This window comes from Giraffa tippelskirchi, chromosome 11, assembly GCF_054371585.1.
Source record: "Giraffa tippelskirchi isolate mGirTip1 chromosome 11, T2T-mGirTip1v1.2.pri, whole genome shotgun sequence".
NCBI classification, from domain to species: Eukaryota; Metazoa; Chordata; class Mammalia; order Artiodactyla; family Giraffidae; genus Giraffa; species Giraffa tippelskirchi.
This window is the reverse complement of record NC_137285.1, coordinates 76,583,642-76,604,321: the sequence shown is the minus strand read 5'-3', so window position 1 is coordinate 76,604,321 and position 20,680 is coordinate 76,583,642. Positions and strand designations below refer to the sequence as shown.

The window sequence follows — 20,680 nt, the reverse complement described above, 5'->3', positions numbered from 1 at the left end:
CAGTCTCTCCATCTGCAGAGTGGGGGTCATTCTCCCATCTGCTTCCTAGGTCTGTCGGCCTACGAGCAGCTCCATGCCTTTCCACCTGGGGCCGATATCACGTGGAGCTCGTGCGCTGAGACTTCCGAAAGAAAGATTCCATCCAGGGCTGACACAGCACAGAATGGGGCAGAACGAGGCCTGGATGCGCCGTGGAACCCAGGAAAAGGCACTCCCCCTCCTGACTGTTTTGAGACCCCGCATCCAAGTTGGAGGACCGAAAGGAAGACTCGAAGGTCTCCCTCTCTTATAGAAAAGAGTAGCCAACTTTCTGGTCCTCTGTTTCCATTGAGATTCTGTTCAAGGGTCCCAGCTCGGCTTCTGCGGGTGGCTGAGCTTCTAATGGCTCCCTGCGTTCTTGTCTTTTCCTCTCCAAACCTTCCGTCCTTTTCCCCCTTCTGGGGTGGAAGGGCGCTGTCATTGCTTCTACCTTCGAGACAGATTGAGGAAAAGTCTGGACCATCGACTCCTTTCCTCTCTTTGGTTCCGTGTCTCTCTCTGGCTGTGTCCCTCTCTTTTCCTTTCTCAATTCCGTCTGTGTCTTCCTCTTTCTCTCTCGTGTGTGGATGGATGGATGGATGCTAGGGATGCACATGTATATGATTAGATGAGGGTTATGTTTTAGGGATAGGTTAGAGGGAGAGAAAGGCTTTAGGTCAGAGTTGGTCATGGGGGAAGGGTCAAGGGTGGTGGTGGTGTTTCTTGGAATCTGAGTGCTGTGCATTCTTCGTCTCTTTCCATATGAACCCCTTCTCAGATACACCACTTGCAAGGAGTCTCTCGTGTTCCGTTTCCTATCTTTTGCATTTGTGAATGCTTAGCCTCTCTGTTGTGAATAGGTTCCATTGGATGGAAACCCAGTGGTGTACTTCGTTTACCTCTTTCCCTTACTTGAAGAGACCCATTTCGACCTCCGCCCAGCAAATGGCAAGGAGACTCTGATGTTAAGGAGCCTTTGACCTACGCTTCTTTCTAGCTATCTCATGACATCAGTCTTTAGGGTGAGGTTTTTCCCCGATATTGAGGTGGTATGAGATCAAACCCAATAGCGTTCTTCAGATGTAGCTGTCTGGTTTTCCCATGGACATTGATTGAAGAGGCTTTCTTGTTCCCATTTGGATATTCTCCCCGTCTGTGTCAGAGATGAGTTGACCATGGATGCTGGGGTTTGTTTCTGGACCCTCAACTTTATTCCATCGATCTGGATCTGTGTGTGTTGTTGTATTCCCAATAGCATACTGTCCTGCTGCTGCTGCTGCGGCTAAGTCACTTCAGTCGTGTCTGACTCTGCAAGACCCCATGGCCTGTAGCCTACCAGGCTCCTCCGTCCAGGACATTTTCCAGGCAAGAGTACTGGAGTGGGTCGCCATTGCCTTCTCCGATACTCTCCTGAGGATCCTAGTTTGGTCGTCTAATTTCCTTTCACACAACCTTGGATGTCCGTATCGGGGCTTTTTCGTCGGATTGTATTGACAATGTAGGCTCTTTTCTGTTTCCGTACCCCTTTTGCAATTCTTTGTTCGGTGCGAAAATGCATTGGCATTTTGGGAGGAATAGCATGGAAGCTGTGGATTGCCATGTGGGGCTGTGACATGATTTTCCCAGTAGGAATTCTTTCAAGCCCTGAGCACAGCTTCTCTTTCCAGTGATTGGTGTGGGCTTGATCTTCCTCCTTCCATCTCTCGCCGTTTTGTGAGAACAGGTCCATCCTTCCCTTCTGGGGTAGATGGACTCGTGGATATCACTTCAGTGAATGGCATTGTCAGTGGGGGTGATAATTCCCTTCTCATTGGAAGACTTTGCTGTGAGTATTAGAAATGCAAGTGACTTCTCTTCCCCTTCCTCCCTGTCCATGTCTCAGAGCCACCGGGAAACAGAGGCCTCATCCACGGTCACACAGGCCTGAGGGGGTGCAACTAGACTGTTGTTTCTTCAGGCCCTCAGTGCTGGACATCATCCGGGATACTCTGTGTGTGTCTTCCTCCGTCTGGTGTCCCTTCATACCTTTCCCTAGTTTTCACAGGCTTGTTGTGTTGGCGTTCTTTGTCTGTTTGGAGACACATCCTTGATAAGCTTTGTGTTTCCACTCATTCGTCTCGCGATGTATGACCTGTCTTTTGCTTTTGTAATGAGGTCTTTCCCACAGTAGATATCTTTGATTTTGCAAAGTCCACTGTATTCTCTGGGTTTTTTTTGTGGACTGCCTTTTAGTTTTGTGTGTGAAGACTCAAAGCACGTGTCCGGTTTCTGCTCATTGTTCTTCTAGATTTGTGACAAGTTTTCATGGAAAGTTTGTCTAGGGATAACTGGAAGTGAACTCGGTGTAAGGTGTCAAGTCTCCATCTCCATTCATGTCATCCCCTGCAGTTTCCAATTCCCTGTTCCTGAGTGGTTTTGGAGATCTTGTGGGAAGGTTGGTTGCATTGGAGTTTGCATTTCCACCTTGATTCGATTCACACTGTTCTGCCCTCAGGGACACTGTCAAGGGGGAGTGAGGAGCAGCCTGCACTTCCAGCAGTGACCACACGGTGGGGCGAGTGCTGCTCTCCCCTCTGGGAGCCCCAGGCCACAGGCATCCCAGTGAGGAGCCAGCTCTGTGCTCAGCTGAAAGGAGTTAGTCTCTCAGGAGCCTCGGAGCCCTTGCCTTTGGATCACCCAGGGTGGGCATTTACTGGGACAGAAAAAATTGCCCTGAATTCCATGGACGGAAGAGCCTGGCTGTGTAGAGTTGGTGAGTTGCCGTGAATCAGACACAACTGAGGACACAAAAATTCAATAGATTAAAACACATTTTGGGGGTGGGGGGGAGTGAAAGTGGGTGATGTGGGTTTTTTTGTCTTATATAATAGCCAAGGGAAATCTAGTTTAAACCTAAATTCACATAGATGGGAAAGGTATAGCTCTCCGTCACCCTATTTAAAAAAAAAAAAAACTACTAAACTTTTCTGAAAGTTTATTTAGTAGCTTCCTTGAGCAGTTTATTGTGGAGCATTTTTTTTTTCTGTGACATTGGCCTCATTAAAAATTATGGTTTGCCTTTAGTGGATAATTTTGTTCATTGGTTTCTTAGAGAACCTTGGTAATCTTTGAGTTTCCTGGGGAGTATGGTCACATGACCTGGCCCTGGCCAATCGGTGCGTTCCACCTCCCTGGCCACTGTGATTGGCTCCGGGCTGGGGCAGTGCCCAATCGGGGCCCAGGGCCGGGCCTCACGTTGGAAGCCAGGGGAAGACGAGCTCTCGTCCTGCTGGGGTAGGGGAAGGGGTGGGGCCGGGGGAGGTCAGGCTCCAGCAGTGGGAGGGGCTTGAGGTCCGCCTGCGGCAGTTGGTGACGTTCCTGCTCCCCTCAGGGCAGAGCCGCCGGCCTGAGAATGAGGGCGCTGCTGAGCCCAGGGGCTGGGATGGCCCGTTGCTGCTGTGGTCCCAGAGCTCCACCCGAGACCTGAGGGAAGCCGTCTGCCCGTGAGTCCTCTCCCGCTTGTCTGTCAGCTTGTTTGAAGCATGCTGGGTTTTCTGCCCAGCTGGCTAAGGGGAGTCCCTGGAAATGCAAGGGTGTGGGTTTTGGCAGATTTCAGGGAAGACATGCCAGATGAGCCTGGGAGACTCCAGCTTAAGCTGGATTCAGGAGATATCTCTTCGGGCCAGCTAGTAATTGTAGGATAAGCCTAATGAGTCTTCACAGGATGAAGAGAGTAACGTGCCAAGGTAGCAATTGATGTCCTCATTCGAGAGGATGAAGCTGGTGCTCAGAGAAGGGGGGAACTTGGCCACAGCAAGGAGGTGTGCACCCAGACAGAACCCCCCAGATCCGGCCATTGGAGCTCAGGGAGGCCACTGGTGTGGCTTGTCCCTGTGGCAGGGCCCAAGGCAGGCAGCCCACCCTGATTCCTGCGGGGGCCTGACTTGGGAAGTGCCATCTGGTAGCTTTGAGACTCACCAAACCAAATTGCACTGGAGAGAGGAGGGACACCTTCCTTCATCCACCCCCCACCCCCGCCGGATTCCCACATACCCTGACCCCTTTCTCTCGATTTCGGAGCCATTTCCAGAGTCCCGCTCATATGACCTCATTTGAAGTGCACTGTGGACGGGCTGCCATCTGCAGCTGCTACCACAGCAGCCAAGGGCTTTAGCTCCCGACTACCTCCCTTCCTTTGGAACTTGGGGGCCCTCTACTCCCCACTTGCACACCACAGACCTTTGCTGAGGATTGTGGGGACCCTCACTCAGTTTGCAGCACGTTGTAGCCATCCCTGTCCTCCCTTGAAACTCAGCTTGTGAGCTCCTTTGGAGCAGCGTGGCCCACCTGGCTGCAACGGAAGAGACACAGCTGACAGTGAAACAACAGCTTAGATCTGAGAGCCGGAAAGCTCTGTCAAAAGGGACCTCCCTCTTCACACCGTAGAGGCTGTAGGAGCCGCCAGGCTTTCGGAACCAGTGCTGGGGCCAAAATGACTCCACAGCTGTTTTCCTTCCTGGGGAGGGTTCTGGCTCGAGCGGGAATGGCTCAAGTCTCCTAAGGTTCTGAAAGCCCACTGTGTGCAGATTCACGGTACACAGAGAGGAAAAGGTGGAGTCCTAGCCTGGAGGTGGTCACAGCTCACGGATGAGCCAGGCAGGCAGGCAGGCAGGGCATGAGAACACCTGAGCTGCCTTCATGAGTGAATGGTGTGGGGGCAGAGGAAGAGAAGCCGGTCTGCTCCCTCGTGTGGTGCCCAGGGCAGGTTGTCCCCAGAGGAAACCCTTACGACGGTGAGGACTATCACTGCTGTTTCCCAAGGGGTTCCGTCGGTGCGTGTCTTCCCCGGAGCGGTCAGGCCGTCTCTCAAGTACACTGGCCATGGGCATTGCCTCTCCTTGGAACTTCCCATGTGTTTCTCTTTTTTATGGAACAGTGATTTTCTAGAGTGGTTCTGGGCCACAAGGATGTTGGGTCATTTTCTAGCCTTCTGTCATGAAGAACGCTTTCCTGGGCATGGGGGTGGTTTGTTGTTCCAGCTCCCTTTCTTGGCTTCTTTTGGGAGCTGGTGCAACAAGAGGAGCTCAGCCTCTGCCTTCTGGCTGAGATGTCACCCTTCAAACAGCAATGCCTGCCTGGAGATAATGATGGCAGTTGCCAAAAGGGCTTCGTTTGGCACATGGTATCTTGAAAGGACGTACACCGTCCTTTCAGCTATCAAAGGCTAGTTCAAATGACATAAAAATGAGAACTCTCCAATGGAGTCTTACAGTAGGTGGAGAGTCCGAAAAACACTCCTTCAGTCATTTCGCTGAGAGTCACTGATTGGGGACACCAAGAATATAGGAAGGAATGCAGAAAGAAAAGATGAAATTGTGTTCAGGATCGGGGGGAGGGATGAACAGGGCGTGCTTGCCTTGAATCCAGGCTTTGTTGGGGGGTGGGGCATAAAGATGGAACGGGTCTGAAACTACAAAGTGGTGATGGTAACACAGTATCACCAGAGTTACACAACAGTGTTCCCAGATTGCAACAATGATGAAAAAGTTTACTAATCCCAACTTAACCAACAAAAATACAGGAAACCATACAAAAAATAAAACATCACCAGAAAGGTGGAAACAAACCACATGCAAAGCAGTTCAGGGGAAAGGAACTCCATGTCCCCTGGGGGCAGACCGAGTTGCCGGCATCCACGGTGAGCAGACAGGGATGGAGGCTGCAGAGCCGACCGCTCCCCTGGACGTGGTGTTTCCGGTAAGGGCTCTGGGTCTCTGTCCAGAGCGGGGGCTCTTTCTCCCTGCAGGGCTGGGTGAGTCATCGTGGGCGTCTGGGTGTTGCACGGGAGCCAGGGCAGGCTCTCCCTGCCGAGGCGGTGACTCTTCCTCTGCCTCGGGTTCTCTTGCCAAAGCCCGAGCAGGTAGAGGTGCACGTGGAGGTGGAGGTTCTCGCTGAGGGGGTGGGACATCAGTGCCTGGGGCTGGGGGTCCTGCAGGCACGGAGATCCGATCTGCCCGGTGTGCTGGCCAGTACCCAGCTGGCCTGGTGTCTCTGCGAGGGCAAGTCTCGCTTCTCCATCTGCCCTCGGTGGATCCCTGGGTCCTGCACCTGGAGCCACCACCTGTGTGGGGACAGGTCTGGGAAGTGGAGCCTGGTTCCAGTTGGAGGCCAGTGCTAGAGCTGGGGGAGAAGCAAAGTTTGCCCACAGGCCAGCCTTGGCATGTGCGTACCCCGGGACAGAAACCTTCCAAGAGGTTCCCAAAGAATACCCAGCGTCAGATGTCTTTTGGGACTGAAGTGTGCAAGATGGGGGGCGGGGGGTGTGAGGCCAGCGCTTGCTGCAGGCCCAGCAGCAGCTTTCGAGGACTCGTCCCTGTGTAGCTCAGCACCCCTCCCCACACACTCCCGTGCACCAGCCCCAGCGTCCTCACCTCTGTGCTGTGGCGTGCTGGGCTCCAGGTCCTCCTGGTGCCTCAGAGGCCGGGGTTCTCTGGACTCTGGGTCGGAGCCGGGTGTGCTGAGCTCCGTGGAAGCCTCAGACTGGGCCGCCGGCTGTATCCTGGGCGGTGTCTCGGCAGCAGGCCTTCCCCACCTCCGCGTCTCCCCCGGTGGGGCTGATGCCTCCGTGGGCACGCTGACCTGGAGCCTGCACTGGGCCTCACGGGCGGGCGGGTGGTGCTCCGACCCCTCCCTCTGGGAGCTGGATGGGGTGTCCCCGTCCTCGGCCTCATCACGTGGGAAGCTCTGCAACGACAGTGACCGTCAGCCAGCCATGCTGGGAGTTTTCCGAGCTGGGCCTGGCCAGTGGAGCCGCTGCTTCTGCCTGCTCGAACTTCTCTTCCCAGAAGGGTCAGAGACGTGTGTCTGCTCAGATCCCCACCCGGGAGGAAAGAGACCCATCTGAGGGTGTGAGGTCAGCCTGGCCGGTCGGCGCTGCCCACACTCTCCCCATCCCGCCCAGCCTGCTCTCCCCTGGGGTGTGGGCACAACTTGTCCACAGGCTTCTGACCCCACATCCGCCTGGGCTTCCTTGAGGGAGACACAGCCCGAGAAACCCGCATCCCCACACACAGGCAAAGGACCCGGTGTTTCCGGGTGGCATGGGAGAGGTGGCCTGGCCCGGCCTGGGGCTCCCCGTGTTACCTTTCTGTTTCTCCGGGCAAAGGGCCAGAGGCCTCTCGGGGGTGTCCTGAGCCAACGTCGACAGGGTGCCCACGCACACTGCCTGTGAGCTCTCCTGAGGCCCCGGCCTCTGGGCAGGGGCAAACAGCAGAACATCTTGGCAGCAAGTGATCTGGCTGGGGGCTCCTCTCCGCTCTGGAGGCCTGGATACCCGGATTGCGGGTTCTGTTGGGTTCTGTTGCCGGCAGGTGACATCATTTCCTGGGGTTCGTGCTGAGGTCCCTTCCTCAAAACTTCCCAAGGGAATCTCTGGGTTTCTGACTGCTCGACCACCCCCCTTAGGCCATGTGCAGGCACAATGACACCCACACGGCCCAGCCCACAGCCCTGGGGAGGCCTGGGTTCAGCCAGGGCCTGAGCTCCGAGGACCATGCTGCTCTCAGACCAGGCTCCTTCTTCTCATAAGTGGTGTGGCCCTGGACAAGCATATGCCCCTCAGGGTTGCCCCAGTCTCTCCATCTGCAGAGTGGGGGTCATTCTCCCATCTGCTTCCTAGGTCTGTCGGCCTACGAGCAGCTCCATGCCTTTCCACCTGGGGCCGATATCACGTGGAGCTCGTGCGCTGAGACTTCAGAAAGAAAGATTCCATCCAGGGCTGACACAGCACAGAATGGGGCAGAACGAGGCCTGGATGCGCCGTGGAACCCAGGAAAAGGCACTCCCCCTCCTGACTGTTTTGAGACCCCGCATCCAAGTTGGAGGACCGAAAGGAAGACTCGAAGGTCTCCCTCTCTTATAGAAAAGAGTAGCCAACTTTCTGGTCCTCTGTTTCCATTGAGATTCTGTTCAAGGGTCCCAGCTCGGCTTCTGCGGGTGGCTGAGCTTCTAATGGCTCCCTGCGTTCTTGTCTTTTCCTCTCCAAACCTTCCGTCCTTTTCCCCCTTCTGGGGTGGAAGGGCGCTGTCATTGCTTCTACCTTCGAGACAGATTGAGGAAAAGTCTGGACCATCGACTCCTTTCCTCTCTTTGGTTCCGTGTCTCTCTCTGGCTGTGTCCCTCTCTTTTCCTTTCTCAATTCCGTCTGTGTCTTCCTCTTTCTCTCTCGTGTGTGGATGGATGGATGGATGCTAGGGATGCACATGTATATGATTAGATGAGGGTTATGTTTTAGGGATAGGTTAGAGGGAGAGAAAGGCTTTAGGTCAGAGTTGGTCATGGGGGAAGGGTCAAGGGTGGTGGTGGTGTTTCTTGGAATCTGAGTGCTGTGCATTCTTCGTCTCTTTCCATATGAACCCCTTCTCAGATACACCACTTGCAAGGAGTCTCTCGTGTTCCGTTTCCTATCTTTTGCATTTGTGAATGCTTAGCCTCTCTGTTGTGAATAGGTTCCATTGGATGGAAACCCAGTGGTGTACTTCGTTTACCTCTTTCCCTTACTTGAAGAGACCCATTTCGACCTCCGCCCAGCAAATGGCAAGGAGACTCTGATGTTAAGGAGCCTTTGACCTACGCTTCTTTCTAGCTATCTCATGACATCAGTCTTTAGGGTGAGGTTTTTCCCCGATATTGAGGTGGTATGAGATCAAACCCAATAGCGTTCTTCAGATGTAGCTGTCTGGTTTTCCCATGGACATTGATTGAAGAGGCTTTCTTGTTCCCATTTGGATATTCTCACCGTCTGTGTCAGAGATGAGTTGACCATGGATGCTGGGGTTTGTTTCTGGACCCTCAACTTTATTCCATCGATCTGGATCTGTGTGTGTTGTTGTATTCCCAATAGCATACTGTCCTGCTGCTGCTGCTGCGGCTAAGTCACTTCAGTCGTGTCTGACTCTGCAAGACCCCATGGCCTGTAGCCTACCAGGCTCCTCCGTCCAGGACATTTTCCAGGCAAGAGTACTGGAGTGGGTCGCCATTGCCTTCTCCGATACTCTCCTGAGGATCCTAGTTTGGTCGTCTAATTTCCTTTCACACAACCTTGGATGTCCGTATCGGGGCTTTTTCGTCGGATTGTATTGACAATGTAGGCTCTTTTCTGTTTCCGTACCCCTTTTGCAATTCTTTGTTCGGTGCGAAAATGCATTGGCATTTTGGGAGGAATAGCATGGAAGCTGTGGATTGCCATGTGGGGCTGTGACATGATTTTCCCAGTAGGAATTCTTTCAAGCCCTGAGCACAGCTTCTCTTTCCAGTGATTGGTGTGGGCTTGATCTTCCTCCTTCCATCTCTCGCCGTTTTGTGAGAACAGGTCCATCCTTCCCTTCTGGGGTAGATGGACTCGTGGATATCACTTCAGTGAATGGCATTGTCAGTGGGGGTGATAATTCCCTTCTCATTGGAAGACTTTGCTGTGAGTATTAGAAATGCAAGTGACTTCTCTTCCCCTTCCTCCCTGTCCATGTCTCAGAGCCACCGGGAAACAGAGGCCTCATCCACGGTCACACAGGCCTGAGGGGGTGCAACTAGACTGTTGTTTCTTCAGGCCCTCAGTGCTGGACATCATCCGGGATACTCTGTGTGTGTCTTCCTCCGTCTGGTGTCCCTTCATACCTTTCCCTAGTTTTCACAGGCTTGTTGTGTTGGCGTTCTTTGTCTGTTTGGAGACACATCCTTGATAAGCTTTGTGTTTCCACTCATTCGTCTCGCGATGTATGACCTGTCTTTTGCTTTTGTAATGAGGTCTTTCCCACAGTAGATATCTTTGATTTTGCAAAGTCCACTGTATTCTCTGGGTTTTTTTTGTGGACTGCCTTTTAGTTTTGTGTGTGAAGACTCAAAGCACGTGTCCGGTTTCTGCTCATTGTTCTTCTAGATTTGTGACAAGTTTTCATGGAAAGTTTGTCTAGGGATAACTGGAAGTGAACTCGGTGTAAGGTGTCAAGTCTCCATCTCCATTCATGTCATCCCCTGCAGTTTCCAATTCCCTGTTCCTGAGTGGTTTTGGAGATCTTGTGGGAAGGTTGGTTGCATTGGAGTTTGCATTTCCACCTTGATTCGATTCACACTGTTCTGCCCTCAGGGACACTGTCAAGGGGGAGTGAGGAGCAGCCTGCACTTCCAGCAGTGACCACACGGTGGGGCGAGTGCTGCTCTCCCCTCTGGGAGCCCCAGGCCACAGGCATCCCAGTGAGGAGCCAGCTCTGTGCTCAGCTGAAAGGAGTTAGTCTCTCAGGAGCCTCGGAGCCCTTGCCTTTGGATCACCCAGGGTGGGCATTTACTGGGACAGAAAAAATTGCCCTGAATTCCATGGACGGAAGAGCCTGGCTGTGTAGAGTTGGTGAGTTGCCGTGAATCAGACACAACTGAGGACACAAAAATTCAATAGATTAAAACACATTTTGGGGGTGGGGGGGAGTGAAAGTGGGTGATGTGGGTTTTTTTGTCTTATATAATAGCCAAGGGAAATCTAGTTTAAACCTAAATTCACATAGATGGGAAAGGTATAGCTCTCCGTCACCCTATTTAAAAAAAAAAAAAACTACTAAACTTTTCTGAAAGTTTATTTAGTAGCTTCCTTGAGCAGTTTATTGTGGAGCATTTTTTTTTTCTGTGACATTGGCCTCATTAAAAATTATGGTTTGCCTTTAGTGGATAATTTTGTTCATTGGTTTCTTAGAGAACCTTGGTAATCTTTGAGTTTCCTGGGGAGTATGGTCACATGACCTGGCCCTGGCCAATCGGTGCGTTCCACCTCCCTGGCCACTGTGATTGGCTCCGGGCTGGGGCAGTGCCCAATCGGGGCCCAGGGCCGGGCCTCACGTTGGAAGCCAGGGGAAGACGAGCTCTCGTCCTGCTGGGGTAGGGGAAGGGGTGGGGCCGGGGGAGGTCAGGCTCCAGCAGTGGGAGGGGCTTGAGGTCCGCCTGCGGCAGTTGGTGACGTTCCTGCTCCCCTCAGGGCAGAGCCGCCGGCCTGAGAATGAGGGCGCTGCTGAGCCCAGGGGCTGGGATGGCCCGTTGCTGCTGTGGTCCCAGAGCTCCACCCGAGACCTGAGGGAAGCCGTCTGCCCGTGAGTCCTCTCCCGCTTGTCTGTCAGCTTGTTTGAAGCATGCTGGGTTTTCTGCCCAGCTGGCTAAGGGGAGTCCCTGGAAATGCAAGGGTGTGGGTTTTGGCAGACTTCAGGGAAGACATGCCAGATGAGCCTGGGAGACTCCAGCTTAAGCTGGATTCAGGAGATATCTCTTCGGGCCAGCTAGTAATTGTAGGATAAGCCTAATGAGTCTTCACAGGATGAAGAGAGTAACGTGCCAAGGTAGCAATTGATGTCCTCATTCGAGAGGATGAAGCTGGTGCTCAGAGAAGGGGGGAACTTGGCCACAGCAAGGAGGTGTGCACCCAGACAGAACCCCCCAGATCCGGCCATTGGAGCTCAGGGAGGCCACTGGTGTGGCTTGTCCCTGTGGCAGGGCCCAAGGCAGGCAGCCCACCCTGATTCCTGCGGGGGCCTGACTTGGGAAGTGCCATCTGGTAGCTTTGAGACTCACCAAACCAAATTGCACTGGAGAGAGGAGGGACACCTTCCTTCATCCACCCCCCACCCCCGCCGGATTCCCACATACCCTGACCCCTTTCTCTCGATTTCGGAGCCATTTCCAGAGTCCCGCTCATATGACCTCATTTGAAGTGCACTGTGGACGGGCTGCCATCTGCAGCTGCTACCACAGCAGCCAAGGGCTTTAGCTCCCGACTACCTCCCTTCCTTTGGAACTTGGGGGCCCTCTACTCCCCACTTGCACACCACAGACCTTTGCTGAGGATTGTGGGGACCCTCACTCAGTTTGCAGCACGTTGTAGCCATCCCTGTCCTCCCTTGAAACTCAGCTTGTGAGCTCCTTTGGAGCAGCGTGGCCCACCTGGCTGCAACGGAAGAGACACAGCTGACAGTGAAACAACAGCTTAGATCTGAGAGCCGGAAAGCTCTGTCAAAAGGGACCTCCCTCTTCACACCGTAGAGGCTGTAGGAGCCGCCAGGCTTTCGGAACCAGTGCTGGGGCCAAAATGACTCCACAGCTGTTTTCCTTCCTGGGGAGGGTTCTGGCTCGAGCGGGAATGGCTCAAGTCTCCTAAGGTTCTGAAAGCCCACTGTGTGCAGATTCACGGTACACAGAGAGGAAAAGGTGGAGTCCTAGCCTGGAGGTGGTCACAGCTCACGGATGAGCCAGGCAGGCAGGCAGGCAGGGCATGAGAACACCTGAGCTGCCTTCATGAGTGAATGGTGTGGGGGCAGAGGAAGAGAAGCCGGTCTGCTCCCTCGTGTGGTGCCCAGGGCAGGTTGTCCCCAGAGGAAACCCTTACGACGGTGAGGACTATCACTGCTGTTTCCCAAGGGGTTCCGTCGGTGCGTGTCTTCCCCGGAGCGGTCAGGCCGTCTCTCAAGTACACTGGCCATGGGCATTGCCTCTCCTTGGAACTTCCCATGTGTTTCTCTTTTTTATGGAACAGTGATTTTCTAGAGTGGTTCTGGGCCACAAGGATGTTGGGTCATTTTCTAGCCTTCTGTCATGAAGAACGCTTTCCTGGGCATGGGGGTGGTTTGTTGTTCCAGCTCCCTTTCTTGGCTTCTTTTGGGAGCTGGTGCAACAAGAGGAGCTCAGCCTCTGCCTTCTGGCTGAGATGTCACCCTTCAAACAGCAATGCCTGCCTGGAGATAATGATGGCAGTTGCCAAAAGGGCTTCGTTTGGCACATGGTATCTTGAAAGGACGTACACCGTCCTTTCAGCTATCAAAGGCTAGTTCAAATGACATAAAAATGAGAACTCTCCAATGGAGTCTTACAGTAGGTGGAGAGTCCGAAAAACACTCCTTCAGTCATTTCGCTGAGAGTCACTGATTGGGGACACCAAGAATATAGGAAGGAATGCAGAAAGAAAAGATGAAATTGTGTTCAGGATCGGGGGGAGGGATGAACAGGGCGTGCTTGCCTTGAATCCAGGCTTTGTTGGGGGGTGGGGCATAAAGATGGAACGGGTCTGAAACTACAAAGTGGTGATGGTAACACAGTATCACCAGAGTTACACAACAGTGTTCCCAGATTGCAACAATGATGAAAAAGTTTACTAATCCCAACTTAACCAACAAAAATACAGGAAACCATACAAAAAATAAAACATCACCAGAAAGGTGGAAACAAACCACATGCAAAGCAGTTCAGGGGAAAGGAACTCCATGTCCCCTGGGGGCAGACCGAGTTGCCGGCATCCACGGTGAGCAGACAGGGATGGAGGCTGCAGAGCCGACCGCTCCCCTGGACGTGGTGTTTCCGGTAAGGGCTCTGGGTCTCTGTCCAGAGCGGGGGCTCTTTCTCCCTGCAGGGCTGGGTGAGTCATCGTGGGCGTCTGGGTGTTGCACGGGAGCCAGGGCAGGCTCTCCCTGCCGAGGCGGTGACTCTTCCTCTGCCTCGGGTTCTCTTGCCAAAGCCCGAGCAGGTAGAGGTGCACGTGGAGGTGGAGGTTCTCGCTGAGGGGGTGGGACATCAGTGCCTGGGGCTGGGGGTCCTGCAGGCACGGAGATCCGATCTGCCCGGTGTGCTGGCCAGTACCCAGCTGGCCTGGTGTCTCTGCGAGGGCAAGTCTCGCTTCTCCATCTGCCCTCGGTGGATCCCTGGGTCCTGCACCTGGAGCCACCACCTGTGTGGGGACAGGTCTGGGAAGTGGAGCCTGGTTCCAGTTGGAGGCCAGTGCTAGAGCTGGGGGAGAAGCAAAGTTTGCCCACAGGCCAGCCTTGGCATGTGCGTACCCCGGGACAGAAACCTTCCAAGAGGTTCCCAAAGAATACCCAGCGTCAGATGTCTTTTGGGACTGAAGTGTGCAAGATGGGGGGCGGGGGGTGTGAGGCCAGCGCTTGCTGCAGGCCCAGCAGCAGCTTTCGAGGACTCGTCCCTGTGTAGCTCAGCACCCCTCCCCACACACTCCCGTGCACCAGCCCCAGCGTCCTCACCTCTGTGCTGTGGCGTGCTGGGCTCCAGGTCCTCCTGGTGCCTCAGAGGCCGGGGTTCTCTGGACTCTGGGTCGGAGCCGGGTGTGCTGAGCTCCGTGGAAGCCTCAGACTGGGCCGCCGGCTGTATCCTGGGCGGTGTCTCGGCAGCAGGCCTTCCCCACCTCCGCGTCTCCCCCGGTGGGGCTGATGCCTCCGTGGGCACGCTGACCTGGAGCCTGCACTGGGCCTCACGGGCGGGCGGGTGGTGCTCCGACCCCTCCCTCTGGGAGCTGGATGGGGTGTCCCCGTCCTCGGCCTCATCACGTGGGAAGCTCTGCAACGACAGTGACCGTCAGCCAGCCATGCTGGGAGTTTTCCGAGCTGGGCCTGGCCAGTGGAGCCGCTGCTTCTGCCTGCTCGAACTTCTCTTCCCAGAAGGGTCAGAGACGTGTGTCTGCTCAGATCCCCACCCGGGAGGAAAGAGACCCATCTGAGGGTGTGAGGTCAGCCTGGCCGGTCGGCGCTACCCACACTCTCCCCATCCCGCCCAGCCTGCTCTCCCCTGGGGTGTTGGCACAAATTGTCCACAGGCTTCTGACCCCACATCCGCCTGGGCTTCCTTGAGGGAGACACAGCCCGAGAAACCCGCATCCCCACACACAGGCAAAGGACCCGGTGTTTCCGGGTGGCATGGGAGAGGTGGCCTGGCCCGGCCTGGGGCTCCCCGTGTTACCTTTCTGTTTCTCCGGGCAAAGGGCCAGAGGCCTCTCGGGGGTGTCCTGAGCCAACGTCGACAGGGTGCCCACGCACACTGCCTGTGAGCTCTCCTGAGGCCCCGGCCTCTGGGCAGGGGCAAACAGCAGAACATCTTGGCAGCAAGTGATCTGGCTGGGGGCTCCTCTCCGCTCTGGAGGCCTGGATACCCGGATTGCGGGTTCTGTTGGGTTCTGTTGCCGGCAGGTGACATCATTTCCTGGGGTTCGTGCTGAGGTCCCTTCCTCAAAACTTCCCAAGGGAATCTCTGGGTTTCTGACTGCTCGACCACCCCCCTTAGGCCATGTGCAGGCACAATGACACCCACACGGCCCAGCCCACAGCCCTGGGGAGGCCTGGGTTCAGCCAGGGCCTGAGCTCCGAGGACCATGCTGCTCTCAGACCAGGCTCCTTCTTCTCATAAGTGGTGTGGCCCTGGACAAGCATATGCCCCTCAGGGTTGCCCCAGTCTCTCCATCTGCAGAGTGGGGGTCATTCTCCCATCTGCTTCCTAGGTCTGTCGGCCTACGAGCAGCTCCATGCCTTTCCACCTGGGGCCGATATCACGTGGAGCTCGTGCGCTGAGACTTCCGAAAGAAAGATTCCATCCAGGGCTGACACAGCACAGAATGGGGCAGAACGAGGCCTGGATGCGCCGTGGAACCCAGGAAAAGGCACTCCCCCTCCTGACTGTTTTGAGACCCCGCATCCAAGTTGGAGGACCGAAAGGAAGACTCGAAGGTCTCCCTCTCTTATAGAAAAGAGTAGCCAACTTTCTGGTCCTCTGTTTCCATTGAGATTCTGTTCAAGGGTCCCAGCTCGGCTTCTGCGGGTGGCTGAGCTTCTAATGGCTCCCTGCGTTCTTGTCTTTTCCTCTCCAAACCTTCCGTCCTTTTCCCCCTTCTGGGGTGGAAGGGCGCTGTCATTGCTTCTACCTTCGAGACAGATTGAGGAATAGTCTGGACCATCGACTCCTTTCCTCTCTTTGGTTCCGGGTCTCTCTCTGGCTGTGTCCCTCTCTTTTCCTTTCTCAATTCCGTCTGTGTCTTCCTCTTTCTCTCTCGTGTGTGGATGGATGGATGGATGCTAGGGATGCACATGTATATGATTAGATGAGGGTTATGTTTTAGGGATAGGTTAGAGGGAGAGAAAGGCTTTAGGTCAGAGTTGGTCATGGGGGAAGGGTCAAGGGTGGTGGTGGTGTTTCTTGGAATCTGAGTGCTGTGCATTCTTCGTCTCTTTCCATATGAACCCCTTCTCAGATACACCACTTGCAAGGAGTCTCTCGTGTTCCGTTTCCTATCTTTTGCATTTGTGAATGCTTAGCCTCTCTGTTGTGAATAGGTTCCATTGGATGGAAACCCAGTGGTGTACTTCGTTTACCTCTTTCCCTTACTTGAAGAGACCCATTTCGACCTCCGCCCAGCAAATGGCAAGGAGACTCTGATGTTAAGGAGCCTTTGACCTACGCTTCTTTCTAGCTATCTCATGACATCAGTCTTTAGGGTGAGGTTTTTCCCCGATATTGAGGTGGTATGAGATCAAACCCAATAGCGTTCTTCAGATGTAGCTGTCTGGTTTTCCCATGGACATTGATTGAAGAGGCTTTCTTGTTCCCATTTGGATATTCTCCCCGTCTGTGTCAGAGATGAGTTGACCATGGATGCTGGGGTTTGTTTCTGGACCCTCAACTTTATTCCATCGATCTGGATCTGTGTGTGTTGTTGTATTCCCAATAGCATACTGTCCTGCTGCTGCTGCTGCGGCTAAGTCACTTCAGTCGTGTCTGACTCTGCAAGACCCCATGGCCTGTAGCCTACCAGGCTCCTCCGTCCAGGACATTTTCCAGGCAAGAGTACTGGAGTGGGTCGCCATTGCCTTCTCCGATACTCTCCTGAGGATCCTAGTTTGGTCGTCTAATTTCCTTTCACACAACCTTGGATGTCCGTATCGGGGCTTTTTCGTCGGATTGTATTGACAATGTAGGCTCTTTTCTGTTTCCGTACCCCTTTTGCAATTCTTTGTTCGGTGCGAAAATGCATTGGCATTTTGGGAGGAATAGCATGGAAGCTGTGGATTGCCATGTGGGGCTGTGACATGATTTTCCCTATAGGAATTCTTTCAAGCCCTGAGCACAGCTTCTCTTTCCAGTGATTGGTGTGGGCTTGATCTTCCTCCTTCCATCTCTCGCCGTTTTGTGAGAACAGGTCCATCCTTCCCTTCTGGGGTAGATGGACTCGTGGATATCACTTCAGTGAATGGCATTGTCAGTGGGGGTGATAATTCCCTTCTCATTGGAAGACTTTGCTGTGAGTATTAGAAATGCAAGTGACTTCTCTTCCCCTTCCTCCCTGTCCATGTCTCAGAGCCACCGGGAAACAGAGGCCTCATCCACGGTCACACAGGCCTGAGGGGGTGCAACTAGACTGTTGTTTCTTCAGGCCCTCAGTGCTGGACATCATCCGGGATACTCTGTGTGTGTCTTCCTCCGTCTGGTGTCCCTTCAGACCTTTCCCTAGTTTTCACAGGCTTGTTGTGTTGGCGTTCTTTGTCTGTTTGGAGACACATCCTTGATAAGCTTTGTGTTTCCACTCATTCGTCTCGCGATGTATGACCTGTCTTTTGCTTTTGTAATGAGGTCTTTCCCACAGTAGATATCTTTGATTTTGCAAAGTCCACTGTATTCTCTGGGTTTTTTTTGTGGACTGCCTTTTAGTTTTGTGTGTGAAGACTCAAAGCACGTGTCCGGTTTCTGCTCATTGTTCTTCTAGATTTGTGACAAGTTTTCATGGAAAGTTTGTCTAGGGATAACTGGAAGTGAACTCGGTGTAAGGTGTCAAGTCTCCATCTCCATTCATGTCATCCCCTGCAGTTTCCAATTCCCTGTTCCTGAGTGGTTTTGGAGATCTTGTGGGAAGGTTGGTTGCATTGGAGTTTGCCTTTCCACCTTGATTCGATTCACACTGTTCTGCCCTCAGGGACACTGTCAAGGGGGAGTGAGGAGCAGCCTGCACTTCCAGCAGTGACCACACGGTGGGGCGAGTGCTGCTCTCCCCTCTGGGAGCCCCAGGCCACAGGCATCCCAGTGAGGAGCCAGCTCTGTGCTCAGCTGAAAGGAGTTAGTCTCTCAGGAGCCTCGGAGCCCTTGCCTTTGGATCACCCAGGGTGGGCATTTACTGGGACAGAAAAAATTGCCCTGAATTCCATGGACGGAAGAGCCTGGCTGTGTAGAGTTGGTGAGTTGCCGTGAATCAGACACAACTGAGGACACAAAAATTCAATAGATTAAAACACATTTTGGGGGTGGGGGGGAGTGAAAGTGGGTGATGTGGGTTTTTTTGTCTTATATAATAGCCAAGGGAAATCTAGTTTAAACCTAAATTCACATAGATGGGAAAGGTATAGCTCTCCGTCACCCTATTTAAAAAAAAAAAAAAAACTACTAAACTTTTCTGAAAGTTTATTTAGTAGCTTCCTTGAGCAGTTTATTGTGGAGCATTTTTTTTTTCTGTGACATTGGCCTCATTAAAAATTATGGTTTGCCTTTAGTGGATAATTTTGTTCATTGGTTTCTTAGAGAACCTTGGTAATCTTTGAGTTTCCTGGGGAGTATGGTCACATGACCTGGCCCTGGCCAATCGGTGCGTTCCACCTCCCTGGCCACTGTGATTGGCTCTGGGCTGGGGCAGTGCCCAATCGGGGCCCAGGGCCGGGCCTCACGTTGGAAGCCAGGGGAAGACGAGCTCTCGTCCTGCTGGGGTAGGGGAAGGGGTGGGGCCGGGGGAGGTCAGGCTCCAGCAGTGGGAGGGGCTTGAGGTCCGCCTGCGGCAGTTGGTGACGTTCCTGCTCCCCTCAGGGCAGAGCCGCCGGCCTGAGAATGAGGGCGCTGCTGAGCCCAGGGGCTGGGATGGCCCGTTGCTGCTGTGGTCCCAGAGCTCCACCCGAGACCTGAGGGAAGCCGTCTGCCCGTGAGTCCTCTCCCGCTTGTCTGTCAGCTTGTTTGAAGCATGCTGGGTTTTCTGCCCAGCTGGCTAAGGGGAGTCCCTGGAAATGCAAGGGTGTGGGTTTTGGCAGACTTCAGGGAAGACATGCCAGATGAGCCTGGGAGACTCCAGCTTAAGCTGGATTCAGGAGATATCTCTTCGGGCCAGCTAGTAATTGTAGGATAAGCCTAATGAGTCTTCACAGGATGAAGAGAGTAACGTGCCAAGGTAGCAATTGATGTCCTCATTCGAGAGGATGAAGCTGGTGCTCAGAGAAGGGGGGAACTTGGCCACAGCAAGGAGGTGTGCACCCAGACAGAACCCCCCAGATCCGGCCATTGGAGCTCAGGGAGGCCACTGGTGTGGCTTGTCCCTGTGGCAGGGCCCGAGGCAGGCAGCCCACCCTGATTCCTGCGGGGGCCTGACTTGGGAAGTGCCATCTGGTAGCTTTGAGACTCACCAAACCAAATTGCACTGGAGAGAGGAGGGACACCTTCCTTCATCCACCCCCCACCCCCGCCGGATTCCCACATACCCTGACCCCTTTCTCTCGATTTCGGAGCCATTTCCAGAGTCCCGCTCATATGACCTCATTTGAAGTGCACTGTGGACGGGCTGCCATCTGCAGCTGCTACCACAGCAGCCAAGGGCTTTAGCTCCCGACTACCTCCCTTCCTTTGGAACTTGGGGGCCCTCTACTCCCCACTTGCACACCACAGACCTTTGCTGAGGATTGTGGGGACCCTCACTCAGTTTGCAGCACGTTGTAGCCATCCCTGTCCTCCCTTGAAACTCAGCTTGTGAGCTCCTTTGGAGCAGCGTGGCCCACCTGGCTGCAACGGAAGAGACACAGCTGACAGTGAAACAACAGCTTAGATCTGAGAGCCGGAAAGCTCTGTCAAAAGGGACCTCCCTCTTCACACCGTAGAGGCTGTAGGAGCCGCCAGGCTTTCGGAACCAGTGCTGGGGCCAAAATGACTCCACAGCTGTTTTCCTTCCTGGGGAGGGTTCTGGCTCGAGTGGGAATGGCTCAAGTCTCCTAAGGTTCTGAAAGCCCACTGTGTGCAGATTCACGGTACACAGAGAGGAAAAGGTGGAGTCCTAGCCTGGAGGTGGTCACAGCTCACGGATGAGCCAGGCAGGCAGGCAGGCAGGGCATGAGAACACCTGAGCTGCCTTCATGAGTGAATGGTGTGGGGGCAGAGGAAGAGAAGCCGGTCTGCTCCCTCGTGTGGTGCCCAGGGCAGGTTGTCCCCAGAGGAAACCCTTACGACGGTGAGGACTATCACTGCTGTTTCCCAAGGGGTTCCGTCGGTGCGTGTCTTCCCCGGAGCGGTCAGGCCGTCTCTCAAGTACACTGGCCATGGGCATTGCCTCTCCTTGGAACTTCCCATGTGTTTCTCTTTTTTATGGAACAGTGATTTTCTAGAGTGGTTCTGGGCCACAAGGATGTTGGGTCATTTTCTAGCCTTCTGTCATGAAGAACGCTTTCCTGGGCATGGGGGTGGTTTGTTGTTCCAGCTCCCTTTCTTGGCTTCTTTTGGGAGCTGGTGCAACAAGAGGAGCTCAGCCTCTGCCTTCTGGCTGAGATGTCACCCTTCAAACAGCAATGCCTGCCTGGAGATAATGATGGCAGTTGCCAAAAGGGCTTCGTTTGGCACATGGTATCTTGAAAGGACGTACACCGTCCTTTCAGCTATCAAAGGCTAGTTCAAATGACATAAAAATGAGAACTCTCCAATGGAGTCTTACAGTAGGTGGAGAGTCCGAAAAACACTCCTTCAGTCATTTCGCTGAGAGTCACTGATTGGGGACACCAAGAATATAGGAAGGAATGCAGAAAGAAAAGATGAAATTGTGTTCAGGATCGGGGGGAGGGATGAACAGGGCGTGCTTGCCTTGAATCCAGGC

General features: G+C 53.9%; 3 protein-coding genes across 3 annotated transcripts in view; 1 reads left to right on the top strand and 2 right to left on the bottom strand.

The window, feature by feature from the left end:
• LOC145527545 (uncharacterized) overlaps nt 1-20,680 on the top strand; it is a 124,072-nt gene that overhangs the window by 87,966 nt on the left and 15,426 nt on the right. The window contains exons 14-19 of the mRNA XM_081545645.1: nt 50-275; nt 2,513-2,770; nt 3,389-3,500; nt 15,302-15,527; nt 17,765-18,022; nt 18,643-18,754. Coding sequence (XP_081401771.1) covers nt 15,326-15,527; nt 17,765-18,022; nt 18,643-18,754 — 572 coding nt within the window. The 5' untranslated portion in view covers nt 50-275; nt 2,513-2,770; nt 3,389-3,500; nt 15,302-15,325. The remainder of the gene's footprint in view (nt 1-49; nt 276-2,512; nt 2,771-3,388; nt 3,501-15,301; nt 15,528-17,764; nt 18,023-18,642; nt 18,755-20,680) is intronic.
• LOC145527521 (uncharacterized) lies at nt 5,517-7,333 on the bottom strand. The gene is made up of 3 exons (XM_081545616.1): nt 7,141-7,333; nt 6,429-6,741; nt 5,517-6,177 (listed from the first exon to the last, which is right to left on the bottom strand). Exons 1-3 carry the CDS (start codon nt 7,273-7,275, stop codon nt 5,549-5,551), a joined length of 1,077 nt encoding a protein of 358 aa, XP_081401742.1. The 5' UTR covers nt 7,276-7,333; the 3' UTR covers nt 5,517-5,548.
• Nucleotides 13,151-15,344, bottom strand: LOC145527475 (uncharacterized). Its single transcript, XM_081545538.1, has 3 exons — nt 14,767-15,344; nt 14,055-14,367; nt 13,151-13,803 (listed from the first exon to the last, which is right to left on the bottom strand). Exons 1-3 carry the CDS (start codon nt 15,175-15,177, stop codon nt 13,175-13,177), a joined length of 1,353 nt encoding a protein of 450 aa, XP_081401664.1. The 5' UTR covers nt 15,178-15,344; the 3' UTR covers nt 13,151-13,174.

Excerpts from the sequence above, each read along its gene's own strand:
- LOC145527521 (XM_081545616.1), bottom strand. The coding sequence starts at position 7,275 with ATGTTCTGCTGTTTGCCCCTGCCCAGAGGCCGGGGCCTCAGGAGAGCT. Across the intron at positions 6,742-7,140 it reads TTGCCCGGAGAAACAGAAAG|AGCTTCCCACGTGATGAGGC; the intron begins GTAACACGGGGA and ends CTGTCGTTGCAG. Across the intron at positions 6,178-6,428 it reads CAGCACGCCACAGCACAGAG|CTCTAGCACTGGCCTCCAAC; the intron begins GTGAGGACGCTG and ends CTTCTCCCCCAG.
- LOC145527475 (XM_081545538.1), bottom strand. The coding sequence starts at position 15,177 with ATGGTCCTCGGAGCTCAGGCCCTGGCTGAACCCAGGCCTCCCCAGGGC. Across the intron at positions 14,368-14,766 it reads TTGCCCGGAGAAACAGAAAG|AGCTTCCCACGTGATGAGGC; the intron begins GTAACACGGGGA and ends CTGTCGTTGCAG. Across the intron at positions 13,804-14,054 it reads CAGCACGCCACAGCACAGAG|CTCTAGCACTGGCCTCCAAC; the intron begins GTGAGGACGCTG and ends CTTCTCCCCCAG.